This window comes from Camelus bactrianus, chromosome 7, assembly GCF_048773025.1.
Source record: "Camelus bactrianus isolate YW-2024 breed Bactrian camel chromosome 7, ASM4877302v1, whole genome shotgun sequence".
Lineage (NCBI taxonomy): Eukaryota > Metazoa > Chordata > Mammalia > Artiodactyla > Camelidae > Camelus > Camelus bactrianus.
The window spans coordinates 58,332,335-58,346,923 of NC_133545.1; the positions used below are offsets into that span (position 1 = coordinate 58,332,335).

The following is a 14,589-nucleotide window of genomic DNA, read 5'->3' on the forward strand; positions in this document are numbered from 1 at the left end:
ATTTAAAATTTAAATATACTTGTAGAATTTCAAACATTTTAATTCATTGACTAACAAGACTATAAGATCTGTTTTGGGGGTGGGGTGAGGAGTGGAAAAGTGAACAAAGAATACCTTTTTTAACATCATGCAAAAAATAATTTTAGAAATAATTGCCTATTAACATTCGGGAGAACTAATGTTTTTTTCTTGAATTTACTTTTGGAAAATAGACCCTTGGGGTTAATAATTGAAGCAGTGAGATTGATATCTCTGAGAAAGAGAGCTAAGGTTTGAACCACGTTCTGCAGTAGCTAGAGAAAGAGCACTCAGAACAGCACGAAAATGAGCAGAATACATGGTACCACATCAGGGGAACTACGGAGAAAGGGTTTCAAGAGGAAAGCAATGGGTGGTGTCGAACACCAGCAGCACAGCAGGGAGAATGTGCACTGACTAGATGTGTGGTGTGGAGTGATTTGGGGTGGAAGGCTGTGGGAGAAGAGTGGTAGGAACAAGTTACATAGCTGAGGCATTGCACTGGGTCAGTGCTGGCACTTGACTACGTTTAGGTGAGTTCCTACTGTTGGCTTCTGGGATGATTTAGGTCAATAAGTTAAATTTGGCAGTGAGTGGGAAAATAATTGGTTGTGGTTAGATTTTGTCTCTATTGGCAAATGTAATGATACAATAATTGATATCTGGACATTCAGCTGTTTTTTCCTAAATTACCTCTGTCACTACTTTCCATCAGGATGCATGTTAGGGAGTTAATTACACGTCCATGCATTTACCTCTTCTTCATAGCGGTGTGCCTGCATTGCTAATGGCCTTGGTATAGTCCTGTGGCTCTCAAAGTGTGGTCCCTGGAACAGCAGGGAGTATCACCTGGGAGTGTGTTGGAAATGCAAACTATTGGGCACCAATACAGACGTACTAAATCAGAAACTCTGGATGTGGGGCCCAGCAGCTCCAGGTGATTCTGATGCATGCCCAGGCTTGAAAACTTCGGTAGCGTCATCTATGTCATGAATATTGAATGGCCTCAGCTACAAACCCCAAGGAGTTCTTCCCTTACTGAGCTGGCCACACACTTAGATATGGTGCTTTGCAGTCGAGCGCTAGTGTAAAGATAGTTTTGCAATGCTCTGAGGCTTCCGGTTGAAGGTAACAAAATCCTTTTTGGGGAGCATTGCTATATACAACCCTGCTGGGGACAGTAGGCCATTTCTAGCTCTGCCCAGGCTAAACTCACTCATCGTTCTACCAATTGCATTATTGGCCTTCTTTGGGAGAAAGAACTAGACACTGAACTGAGGAAGAGAAATGGGGCTGGACTTGAAAAATGTCTCATTTTATGTTTTAAAACTGAAATAGCATGAAAGCTGAAAAACAGTATGAAAAGCATTAGATAGCTCTCTTTTCTGAAACTGTGAATGTCTCAGAACCTTCTTTTAATAGATCAAGCGAGGGCAAAGGAACTTTACATTCAAATAAAAATCCCCAAAGAAAGGTACTGAAAATAGAGCTTAAAAAATACTAAATCATATCAAATAAATGGTGAAGATTGCACAATTCTGAAGTCATCCAGTCTGCTCAGCAACACTGATGAACCTGTGTAACTGAGCTGGGTTCGGGAATATCACTCTAAACTTGGCACTGAGAATCTGGCCATGATATGGTTGTTATAAGATTGAAGAGGGCCTCTTACAACAGCTATATTTTTCTAATTATTTTTGTCAGGGTGATGAAGGAAAAAAAGGGAGCAAAGGAAATCAGGGACAGAGGGGATTTCCGGGGCCTGAGGGGCCAAAGGTATGTTTCTTATATTCTCATTTATGCTTTGGGGAGAGTGTAACTGTATCTGGTTTTAATGGAATATTAGATTTCCACTGTTTCTTTCTCAACAAATACAAAACAAAAGCCCCTAAATGAAAAAGGCGTTAGAAAACATACTCTTTTAGACTGTAATAGAGAGGAATAAAGAGATTGCATAAAACATGTGATTTTCATTGGTGTACTTAAGTGCTTCTAGGAGAGAATCTGTGTGTCAGCCCTCTCTAGTAACAACCAAATATTCAGAAGATGGAATAAAGTTAGGACATAGAAGATATCAATTCTCTATCATCTTGCTTTGCTGAACAACCACAAAGTCCCAGACTGAGAGGTGGCATGGTGGGGATGGAGGGCAGGGCTTCAGGAGGCAGAAGTGTGGGGTTCTCATCCTGCTCTACCCTGGAACTTTCAGGGAGCCAGTTACTCCAATCATAGATAGAAAAGAGCAGTAGTGTCTATTTCACAGGGTTCTTGTGAAGACTGACAGAGTGAATAAGGCACTTAGCACAGTTCCTGGCACCCAGTGAGTGTTCAATACATGGAGTTATTCAGAGGGAAAAAATCAATACCGTAAAATGGAAAGCTGAGCATATATATCTGATACACAGCCCAAGACAGGGTGCAGGGGAAGACGTACAGGAAGTTGTGAAGCAAGCAATTAGGTATGTGTCCTGACATAGCAGGAGAGAATATTGAGGTCATCTGGATGTGTTAGGAAACAGAAATTGCAATAAGAGAGTTCAGATCTCTAGGAAGTTGTTAATTGTAAGAAAGAGACGAGAAGGAGTCTGTTCAAGGACCAGACTATTGAAGAACAACTTAAAAAAAGAAAGGTACCAGCAAGAGCAGGTGCAGAACAAAGCATCCCCTGCAGACCAGTGATTGTTAAACTTCCGTGTCCATCAGTATTGCTTTGGAGCTTGTTACAAACACCTATTTCTTGATGCCTGCCCAGAGACCTGGATTTGGTATGTGGGTGGGTCCCAAGAATCTCCATTTCTTAAATAAGTGCCTTCTGCTGCAGGTAGCTCCAAGAGTACATGATGAGAAAAGCCATTATATAAGAAATGTGTGGTATGCTGATTACTCTTTATGTCTTGCTACTCAGAGTGAACATTTTTCTGTATTTCGAAATAAAGCTTTTTCTTGATAAACGATTACCGTATTTTAAAACATATTCACATCTTAATAAGGGTTTTTAGTAAGTATACTTTCTATGTATATAACTTTGTATTTTAAAATTGGCCTCTTAGAAAAAAAGTAGAATAGATTAAATCTAGAAGCATAATTTTGCTTAACCTGGTTTTAGTGAAAATTTTTAACAGGTTACTGTTTTATTCCTTTGCCATAGGACTGAATTGGGTAGTTATCTGTTGCCAGGATCTTAGATGTCACATACCATTGCCTTATAGGTTTGGAATTAAGGACTGGCTTATACGTGTCTTAGCATCATCTGGGCTCCAGTGGGCCAGTGTGCTCAGCCTGTTGGTCCTATTGGGTAGTCAGCACACGGGGAGGCCTCAGCTGTGAAGGTGAACGTGGCTCAGGGTGGAGCCATTACCAGTGACTCTGATTAATGAGTTCCTTCCTAGAGGAAGCAGGAGGACCAAATAGTTCATTCTGTAAGGCAGGAGGAGGTGAATTGTTTGGTAAAGGTACAAGGAGTAAACATTTCAGGCTTTGTGGGCCAAGAAGCAAAGTTGAGGACATTATGCAGGCACCAGTGTAACAATCATTTAAAAACATGGAAACCGTTTTCAGCCCTGGGGGTGCAAAACCAGGCTGCAGGTGGGATTTGGCCCATAGGTCCCACTTTGCAGCACCTACTCTAGATCAGTAGTTTCCAAACTGCTTGATAACAAATCCCCGCTAGTAAAACAAAATTGACCACAATCCCATATAGGTTTATTTTTCAATTGTAATTTTTATTCATAAACTATTATATGAATATGTTATGAGATTTATATAAATAATTGAAATCTTGCAAAATGAGATAAAAGCTATAGTGTAGCCCTAACATATTCTTCTGATATCTGAAATGGGTTATTTTGAACAACCTGTGGGGTGTGTCCACCCTCTTTTAAAAACAATTGCTTTGCATAATGTTTTTAAGTGTGGTAGTGGTACCTGTATCAGAATCACAAGAGGTACTTCATAAAAATGTATATTCCTGGCCCAGCCCCTAGATTTATTGAATTAAAATCTCTGAGGCTGAAACCCTGAACCCCATATTTTACCAGATTTCCCTGATGACTTCTTTACTCCCTAAAATTTGAGAATCATTGGTCTAGAACCAGGTAGGACAGAGGTATTGCTTGTTGTTCCAGACTGAGTCTTTACTGAAACTCATATTGAGACAACAAAACAAAATTGAGAAATGTTTTAATTTTTCTATTCAAAATTTCATTTTTTTAAAATCATAAACTATTTCTTAAAAGGGTTGTGAGATAGCATACAATGGAAGACCTGTACACTGTGGGCCATAAAATAAGATAACAAAGGAATAAGTTATAAACTAGAAGGAACATTATTTATCTGCCAAGTATACCCCAAAACTTACACTAAAGATATTTTTTTATAAAAGAACAGATGTTTCTCTCTCAGCTTCCTGGCATACAACACAATAAGTGAATCACCGTGAATTGCATAATTTTTATTAGCTAATAAAAGGATGCATAAGAGAGAAAAATTTCATATTACTCAGGAATTCATTGAATGTATTTATCAAAGTCACTAAAATCTTAATCATTAGTAACTTTAATAGTGGTTTAACAAAGATGCTGAAATATTTTCATGTTGGTCTGTGAAGCAGGTAGGTTAGAATACTTCAAAATGCTGGAAATACATTTCTGTATTTTTCCTAATATAATTCCTGTATATGGTTTCTTTGTTTGAAATGTAATGAGTATTTTGATCTTTTTTAAGGGTGATCCAGGTATTATGGGCCCTTTTGGGATGCCTGGAACATCAATTCCTGGGCCACCTGGGCCAAAGGTATGCCTTCTTGGGAGCATTTTTTTTCTTTTACTTAAATCTTTGGCATTTGGAGTGGGGAAAATATTCATGAAGCCAGTGACCTAAAATTTTAGTTCTGAAAGAATTCAAAAATATTATATAGTTCAACCTTGATGTTTCACAGTTAAGCAGACGAAAGGCCAGTGTTAGAGCAGGTAAATAGCTAGATGTGAGCAGAGAAAGAGGGATGCAGGCCAAATGGCAGGAATTGGGCAGAAAGGAGGGGCACAGGCCAAATGGAGGAAACCATACATCATGTAAGCACCAGGGGTCCCGAGGCAGAGAAAGAAAAGCAGGAACCTCTGGGCTGATAAGTGGTCATAACTTTTGGGGTGATGAGCAGCCTGGAGGCTGACAAAGAAAGGTGGGAAAAGGCAGGAATCTCCAGTGTCTGAATGTAACCTTTTGCTCATTATGCCCTCATTTCAATAAAATTAGCCTTGCAAGTTAGAAGTACGCATCATGCACACTATGACACCTCTGATCAAGACTAATGAGGACAAAAATCCCTCCTCCCTTCAGGAAGGTGGAGTTGGGATGAAAATCAGGGAATATAACCCCAAACCCTTCCTTCCGCAATGAATATTTCCCCATTCATTTTACACCCTATGTAACCAACTTGCCCGAGAAACTCAGGGCAGCTCACCTGTGCCTGTCCGCTCTCCCCTTGAAAGTGTCGTATCTACCCCTTAATACATCCTCACTTTACTTTCTCAGCTTCCCTGTCTCGTCTCTGAATTCTTTCTGGGACGGGACAAGAACCTGGACACTGGTTATACCTACTGGCAACAGCAGGAGCAAATGTAAGGTTAGAAACCAATTTCTTGCTCCTGGTCTTGAACTTGTCACTTTACCTGAACCACCTCACTCAAATCCTAGACCCTAAGGAATGTAAGGACTTACTGCATCTATCCAGGAGAATCTGCTAATCAGAAAGTCTGTCAGAAAAGAAATCCACTCAGAGTTAAGAGCTCTTCTAGACATTTTCCCGGTCTAAATATTTGAGTCTAGATAGCCACCCGTTATTTCAGTGGCCTCTCTCTGAATAGCTAGTAGTCTTTACTGACAGTTTTTATTTGCTTAACTTGAGATTCTCCTCAAATGTATTAGAAAGGTATGTATACTCTCTCTAGATCTGAGACTAATAGAGTAAGCTCTTTGTAATTGGCCGATCACTTTTTTGCTCCATGCCATTATGATTTCTCCTACACCCCAAAGCCTGACACTGTGAACACTATTTGAAATGTGCAGGGAGACAGAGGAGGACCTGGGATACCTGGATTTAAAGGAGAACCTGGGATTGCCATTCGAGGACCAAAGGTATGCTTTATTCATGTTCTTGTATTTATTTTTTTTCCTGTATGTGAGAGAAGTGAAAGTAGATTTAATGAAGAGTAAGTTGAAGACTGAGACTGTTCTACCTGGAGTCTCTGTGTTGATAAACTCAAATGTGAGAATACACTATTTTTTTTTTCTTTAAATCAAGCTAGTAGGTCATTTATTTTTCATAAATGTAGGGGATGCTAGCTCCTGTGGTAAAATGTTTGCTGACTAAACAGTTGATAAAAAATGCTCCTTTTGTAATGTCTGTGATATAAGAAATTACACAGCCTCTAGCTTCCTTCATTTACATATTAATGACCAATGTATCTCTTCTGCAAAACATTGCCCCCAAAGTTCATGTTTGGAAACTTTATTGAATCAGATTTCTCTGCTTTGTTGTCTATCTTTCAGTTATTTTAAATGAAAATGCAAATGATTATAGAAGACAGCTTTAAGTAATCATTACTATTTTTTCCATGGCAACAAAGTACCATTTTCCTCCTCACATAAAACCCAGCATCACAGCAAAATTTTTATATTCCATATGTCAACAAGCACATCCCTGTTTATGAAAACAGGCTTTGGGGCTCCATCAACCACACTTATTAAATCAGTAGCATGTTATTATGCAGCTTTGAAGCTGGCTTTAGTTGATCACATTGTCTCTTCTAGATAAAAGGGTTCAAGTACTAACATCAGTGATTTTCAAACTTCAAATAAGAAATCCTAGAACCACCTTTGAAACACAATGCCAAACCTATTATATACTGATACAAGTTGGAGTGGTTCTTTTTGAAGGATGAGGTGGAATTATAACATTTGCTGTTCTTAATCGCCTTAAGAGTGGTCCTTTCTAGAGTGATGGTCTTCTGGCTTGCTGGGGACAGAGGAGGTTCCTGGGATGTGGGGCTTTCAAGCTAAAACAGAGAATGTCCTGGGCAAACCAGAACAAGATGGCCATCCTATTCCTTAGACTCTGAGGCACACAGGGATCCAAGCTATGGAAAAGACTCTATGGAAACTCAAGTTACGTATGGCTCATGGAAGATTCCAAATTTCTTAATGCTAAAACTACAGATATGACCTTGACCAAGAACCTTTGGATGACAATTTTCATATTGTTTGATAACTTCATGAATCTGTATATCCCTAGGTCCATGATTTAAAGTTACTTCTTTCTACTTGCACTACTCTTTACAATAGAAATAAAATCGAATTAAATGTGCAACCAGGGCTTATAAACTCCTCCTATTTTCCACTGATCATTATTGGGCATTGTTGGTGATGGTATTTAAAGTTATTGGCTTCTTCACTCCAATCATTCTGGCCTCTAAATCTCTAATCCTTTGGCCTCTAATGATACTGTTTCTGCCATTCTTTCCTAATGCATTGTTTTTAAGTTTTTGAAGGGTTAAATGTTTGATAAAAGTTTTGGCACATTAATTTACTTTTGTGTATTACTTCAGGGACCTCCCAGATCCTTAATAAAAGCCCATTTTAAAAACCCTGATAAAGATCTCTAGCTGAACTTCTGTTGAATGAGAGAGACACTTCAAAGTGGACCATGCTGCAAGACATTTTCTTGAATCTAGTGCAGAAAGGCCAAATGGTAAAATTCCACCTATAAAAGCATTGTGAGGCATCCAAATGAAAATCTGAGACAGAACTGCCCCTATCCCCACCCCCTGTATTTCCTATTAGCATTAGAAGTAATGAGCTAACTGCAATTTTGGCAGGAGAAAGGACAAAGATCTCTAGGAAAAAAGATGTTTGTAAACTATGAATGCTTTAATGTCCTCCCCCCCCAGTGTAGGTGCCAGAGGATAAACAATAACAGCTGCTGATAATCTGTTATGGGCTTGGAATTTAGAAATAAAAACTGAGAGTGAATCTTGATTTCAGTTTTCTTTTCCTTTCAGTTTAACCAGGGAGCAGTTATTGCTTCATTTTGATGTTGGCCTGCTCCCTGTGTAAGCAGGGGGAGAAATGGGCATCTTATTTTGGGACCTGTCCTATCCTATATGAAATGTTCAGAGTTTTAACCTTAAGCACAATTGGAATAGCAAAATGAGTTGCTTCTGAGAAGTAACAGTTCCCTGGGCGGGCGGGGGGTTGGGGGGGGGATACACCAAAATTTATCTCTCCAGAAAATTTGGTTTTTGCTGTCATACAACTTTAAGAGATCATCTTGGGCTTTTGTTGATGACACATTAAGTTTTTATAAACGGGCATATGTTTTCTGAAGTTCATTCTTAAGAAGATTAGCCACATGAAATTAGCCTCTTAGCTTTAACAGGAAAAAAAAGTGATTGCTGTTTCAACAGAAATTTAAGTTTCTTATTGCTTAAAGGGCTTACAGATTTCCCCCCCCCCAATCAATCATTCATTCTTAGAAGTAGAATTAGGGACAATTTTAAGGAGATAGATTTGGGGCAACATTTTGGCTTGGAATAATGGCGGGCTGATCTCCATGTTTGCTTGCTTATAAAACAAGTATTGTGAGTCCTGCTACCTTTTCCCAGTCTTGAAAAGCAAAGGTCTATTATTAGAGTTTCCTCCTAATGTGAAAAAACATAAGTATTTAAAAACATGAGCAGCTCTTTATCAAAATAATTGATGTGTACTGGCAAGGGCCATTGTAAGGGCCATCACAGTAACAGAAGGAAATGTGGTATAAAAAGAAGTAAGTTGTAAATATGATTATAATAAATTTATATATAACAACTCTTCTTCTAAGAGTCTTCCTCATTTTTTTTCTTTCTTTCTCTCCATTTTACTTTAGCCAGAAGTGCTCTGATTTCCATTTGTAGAGAGTTACACAGCTCAGAAAACTCTGTTGTTCAAAAGGCAATAATCCTCCTTCCCTGTCCTCTGTATAGGAGGCCAGTAGTTGCTTCTAAAAGTTTTTGATTCCTAAGGTCATCCCTGTAAAGCAGTATTTCTAACTCTTCCCTAGGTCTCAAGATAGGAACCACAAAGTCTGTATCCTATCCTTTTATAACTCGTTTTTAAACAATTAATCTGTTTTTAATTTTTATTTGAGCTTATTTATTCCCCATCTAATTTGGGCCCCGTTGAGGAACAGATGTAACATCATAATAGGTAACCTACAGTTATCTTACTTTACACTTAAAATTTTGCTGTGTATTCTTTGCTTTGTCACACAATGCTTCCAAAATTTTCTTTTTATATTTCCCCATGATTTATGATACACTGAAAATGTTTAATTTTAGAAATTAAAATGTCAGCAACTAGCCCTCTTCTAATGCTAATGAAGTGTGTTTCCTATGGAAGACCTTGCAATGGTTCACACATATCCCTCCCTTCATTCCATGCCTTCTCCAATGCAAATGCGTAAGGCTGAGGAGGAGATAAGGAGTTGCCATATGTGGTAGGATTTCCTTCTCAAATTTTTAAAATCCTTCCTGTGCACTTATCAGACCCTCCTTTGGCGTACTGAGTTGGCACTGTGCTTAAGTTTTGCCAGGTGTTTCACAGTTGAGTCTTACGCTATCTCCTGGTGTTGGAATTTACCCAGGGTGCCCCAGGCCCTCAGGGACCAGCGGGCACTCCAGGACTCAAAGGCGATGGCTATCCTGGTGTGCCTGTAAGTGTGAACAGTGCTTTTATCTCCTCCCTCCCTCCTTTCTCTCTTTCTTCCTTTCTCCCTTCCCTTCCCTGCCTTCTCCTTGCTCCCTTTCCTCCCTCCCTCTCTTCTTCTCTTTCTCTTCCCCTTTATTCTTCCTTCCCTCCTTCCTTCGTTCCTTCCTCTCTCTCTTTTTCTTTCTTTCTTCATGAAACACTGCACACAATGAGGTTGCTCCCTCTCTCCCTTATGTCATCTCAGGGCCCTCGAGGATTACCAGGACCCCCTGGACCAATGGGCTTACGTGGAGTGGGAGACACTGGAGCAAAGGTAAGACTTTAAAGTAGGTAACATAGTAGCTTCTAAAACGCACCGACAGGTAAGTGATTTGGTAAAGGTGAACATTTTCATCAGGAATAACAGAAGAGCACAGCTGTCTGAAGAGCTGATCGAATTATTTATCCTCATCTATGGACGCCCTGGGACCTGGCACTGACTGGAACATGCAGATTAAATTTATGGTTTTCTCCTGCCTCCCTGGTGGCAACTCTCACATCCCTTTGCTGCTCTGTCCTCCTGTACAAAGATCAGAGTTGGGTTCCCTTCCCTCCCGAGCCACACTCCTGCCTGGATCCTCTCACCCAGTCCCATGGCTTGAACAGTATCCGCAGGCTGATGGCCTCCAAATTTCTATCTTCCCTCCTCCAAGCCCTGGTCTCACACATCTAGTTTCCTACCATACGCCTCCTCTTGGATTTCCCACAGACATCTCTAACCTAAACCCGAAATAAAACCCCTGATTTTCACCCCATGAGCCTGACAAGGCACTGCTAGTCATCTGTGCTCCTGCCACGATACCCGAGTCATTCTTTGTCCCCTCTTCCTCTTCTCCCTCCACATCTGGTCCCTTGTACATCCTGTCAGTTCTACCTTCCAGATATGTCTTGCCTCTGGCTACTTTTCTCCTGTTGCTTCTACCTGGCAGACCACCATTCTCTCTTACGTAGGCCATGAGAACCTCTCTCCACTGGCCTTCCCTCTCCCAGCTCTGCCCTTCTGTTACCATGTGGGCAGAGTGTTTTTCTGAAACCATAAATCAGAGTATATCCCTTTCCTTTTCAAAAAAAAAAAAAAACTCTGACAACTTCTCTTTGGGTGAAGAACAAGCTCCAGCCACTGGGGCCCTTCAGGACTGGCCCCTTTCTCCCTTGCTGCCCGCCTCTGGCCACACTGGCCTGCCTTCCTTCAGTTCATTCCTGCTTCCAGACCTTGGTTTAGTCAGGATGGCTCATTCTTAGGGCCAATTGTACCTCCCTGACCACCTTGTACCAAAGGCAATCCTCTGTCCTTCCCTCCCCCATCATGCTCACATCCCCCTGTGCGTTTCCTCCAGGGTGTACACCACTTTCCCAGATCCTCTTGCTCATTTACTGGGCGGCATAGTCCACAGGAGTATACATTTTCCCAAAGGCCAACTCTTTGTCTTGCTAAATTCCTGGCACCAGAATTAGGTGTGCCACCCAATAGGAACTCTATAACATGTTGAATAGATGGGAAATGAATGAATGATCAATATTACCCCACAGAGAGAAATTTTCCTTAGAAATATACCTACTCACTTAGTTTTTCAAATGCTTCCAGGTCATTAGAGAAAGAGGTGGTGAGTGCTTAACATCAACTTTTTGGTCTTTGCCCCAGCACTTGGGTGTGTTGACGCCTTGATCCTGCTTCCTTTCACTGGGGCAAGTGCCTTTCTGCCCTCTCCCAGGTAAAATGAAGGACTGGAGACCCATGACACTAAGTTCATCTCTAAAGGAGATCTTGATTCCCGTCTCTGTCTGTTAGGGTAGTCGTGAGAGTCGGGAAGACACTGTGTCTGAAAGTGCTGAGTAGACCATGCAGAGGGGAGATACCCGAGGTGTTTTTGTCAAAGTTCTGGTTTGTCTGACTCAGGACTGAATCTTATCCTCATTTGAATTTGGGTATTGAAGTATTCTTTTTTCTTTACGGCAAAGTGTCTGTCGAAGTGTTAAAATTTAAAAATAGAAAGAGAAACTTCAATATGTAAACCTTGTTATTTTCTGCCCTGAGAGAAACATTGGTAAAAACTTTTGTTTTTACACTAAATATTCCCTGAATTAGGGAAGTAGAAGCTTATTCCTATTTAAAATAAGGCAAGAAATAAAATGTGTTAAACATACTCTGGAATATATTTTTACTCCAGTGGAAACATGTGACCATGTATATTTCCACAGAGTAGATTATTATAAATATTTTATACAAGTATGTATTATATTATATTAACTTACACTATTGGGTTACTGCTTTACATTTAGCAATGATAATAGACAGGCACCTAGATACAGATAGAGAACACGGGAAAATTAGATTCTTCTGAATATTCTACCACATTTGATTCTTTAATATGCAGACTAAAACATTTACTCAATGATTGCATTAATCATTTCCCTCTAAAAGTCCCCTGTATTTGTTTTCAGATCCATTTGAAGGGGGAAAATCAAAGGAAAAAGAGTGTTCTTTCAAAATTTTATCCTGCTTATTTTTTTGTGGTTGCTAACGGTCAACATGTTGCTGGAATATGTGTCTTAAGTGAAACTCCTTTTATCTCTGTGAACCCCCAGTGGAAGCAGCAGCCTCAAGCTCACTTCTACGGAGGGGAGAAGGGACTGTTAGCTAGGACCCTTCTCTGTCTGCCCGCCTCCCTCCCAGCTGCCTTTTCTTCGCTCTGTCGCCCCGTCCTGGGGGTGCTGGGAAAGGGCATTATCCAGCCAATTCTAGCCCTGGAAGAGGATGTTAGGAGTATGAGCTAGTCTTAGAATCAAAGAACTTGGATCATAAACTTAAAATAAGTGGGGAGGGTATAGCTCAAGTGGTAGAGCACATGCTTAGCATGTACAAGGTCCTGGGTTCAATTCCTAGTACCTCCTCCAAAAATAAATAAACCAAATACCCCCCCCAAAAAACCCAATAAAAATAAAAAAGAACAAGGATACAGTGGAGTTGTTTAAATTCCACCACCTATTAAAAAAAAAATAAAGGAAATTCCAAAAGCAAACACCAGCTTCTAATAACTTTCAAAATCATCTACCATCTTTCAATAGACACCTTAAAAGTCTCTGTGTGGCTTTTTTTTTTCCACTGAAGAAAACTTTTGGATACACACACACACAGAGCCCAACGGAAACTGGTGAAGAAAGGGAAGTATTTGGAAAAATCTAATTCCACTTAACTTTGTCCATTTGGCTTGTTGAAGTGGAGGTGAGACTCTTAAAATAGCTAAGGCTTTCAATGGTAGCACAGGCACAGTTCTCAAATGTGTGCAAAATTCCTCTTCTTGCATTTTGACTTAAAATGGCAGAGAAGTTGTTAAGTATGTGGAAACGTGTGTGTGCACGTATATGTTTGGTTGTACAGACAGATAGATCTGATATGTTTTTCATTTAAACTCTGTGTTGTCACCTTAAAATATTGGCCTTAGGGCATTAAGTTACAAAACAAATGTGTTTTGGAATGAGGAAACTGTTAAGGTTGACGATGAATTTACGGTAGGTTTTGTGGTATTTAGTTAAGGTCACATGTGTTTAGCATATGACATAGTCATTAGAATCAAAGCCTCTATGTTTCAAAACATATAAAAAGCCGTCTCTGACATCTTGCACCCTTGTGGTGCTCCATGGATTTTTTCCCAACTGGAAGAATTCCATATGACATCAGTGGTTATAGTATTTCTCTATACAGTTAACCTAAATTTAATCCAAATTTTGACCAGGGCTTCCAAGAGATTTCTAAAATTCTTGTAAAAACTACATTTCCAAGGAGATAGTAGACAGAGTTTTAAAATCCACTTTTGAAACATGCCAGAAAGAGCAACTGACAACTTGGTTTCTTGCTGAGTGGGAAGCACTCATCCAGTGCCCTGATCCCTGAACCCCAAATCTCTGCATGTTGATGAGGAGGACAAGCTCCGAGATCCTACCTAACCCTGCCTGCATGTCTTTACTGGATGCCTCTACAGAGACTAGAAGGACCCTTTGTGATTGGGGGGTGATCATTATATAAATCTCATCTTCCTTTGAGAAGCCCAGAGAATTCTTTGCTTCTGTATTTTCACCCCCCACAGGCTGATGAATCACTCCAGGGATGATCCCCTGACTTCTCTGAGGGTAAGCATTTGTTCCTGGACTCCTAGCAGAGGAAGACAAGGAATGGCTCTCCTGTGTCCCCTGAGGGCAGGTGTATCCTGCCAGGCACCCTCTAAGCTTTTTCAGCCCCCTTGTGTCCTAGTTCATCACAGAGAAAGCTATGGCCTTCCCCAGAGCTTTGGGGCAGCTGAGTTTAGCCCAATGCTTGCAAAGAGGAACTTTCACCTGGTTTTAGGGGCCCTCAAGTGCTCTCTTAACCATTAAGTAGTTGGAATAAAGTCAGAGCAGAAGAGACTTGTTGGACGATTGTTGATGCTGTTATTATTGTGTACAACCTAAATATTATATGCTACCCAAATAGTTCCAGAATATCACGGCATTTTAAACAACTCTCTCGTAGATAAAGAAATCAAGAACCAGAAAAAAAAAAAGTGATTAAAAAAAAAAAAGAAATCAAGAACCAGAGAGGCTGAACAACTTGCCCCTTTCCAGTGTAAACATTTTTGATACTATACTGTGTTGGGTGTGAGAGGGAGACTGTGAGACTGTGACTATGGATGGGTGGATGAAAAACGAAGTGGATGAATAAATCAGAGCAGAAAGAATGACTCGCCTTGATCTACAGATGCTAAGGCTTCAATACTGTCCATTTCCAACTACCTCAGCCCTGCTTAGCATACAGTTGGA

The 14,589-nt window shown here is 40.2% G+C and overlaps 1 protein-coding gene and 1 long non-coding RNA gene across 5 annotated transcripts in view; one reads left to right on the forward strand and one right to left on the reverse strand.

Annotated features, from left to right (window-relative positions):
• Window positions 1-14,589, reverse strand: part of LOC141578168 (uncharacterized) — a 206,717-nt gene that overhangs the window by 84,042 nt on the left and 108,086 nt on the right. The window lies entirely within an intron of this gene.
• The window catches only part of COL28A1 (collagen type XXVIII alpha 1 chain), a 160,016-nt gene that overhangs the window by 69,127 nt on the left and 76,300 nt on the right, over window positions 1-14,589 (forward strand). For all 3 annotated transcript variants that reach the window (XM_074367449.1, XM_074367448.1, XM_074367450.1), the window contains exons 21-25: window positions 1,723-1,794; window positions 4,741-4,809; window positions 6,082-6,150; window positions 9,692-9,760; window positions 10,001-10,069. In XM_074367449.1, the coding sequence (XP_074223550.1) occupies window positions 1,723-1,794; window positions 4,741-4,809; window positions 6,082-6,150; window positions 9,692-9,760; window positions 10,001-10,069 (348 nt within the window). The remainder of the gene's footprint in view (window positions 1-1,722; window positions 1,795-4,740; window positions 4,810-6,081; window positions 6,151-9,691; window positions 9,761-10,000; window positions 10,070-14,589) is intronic.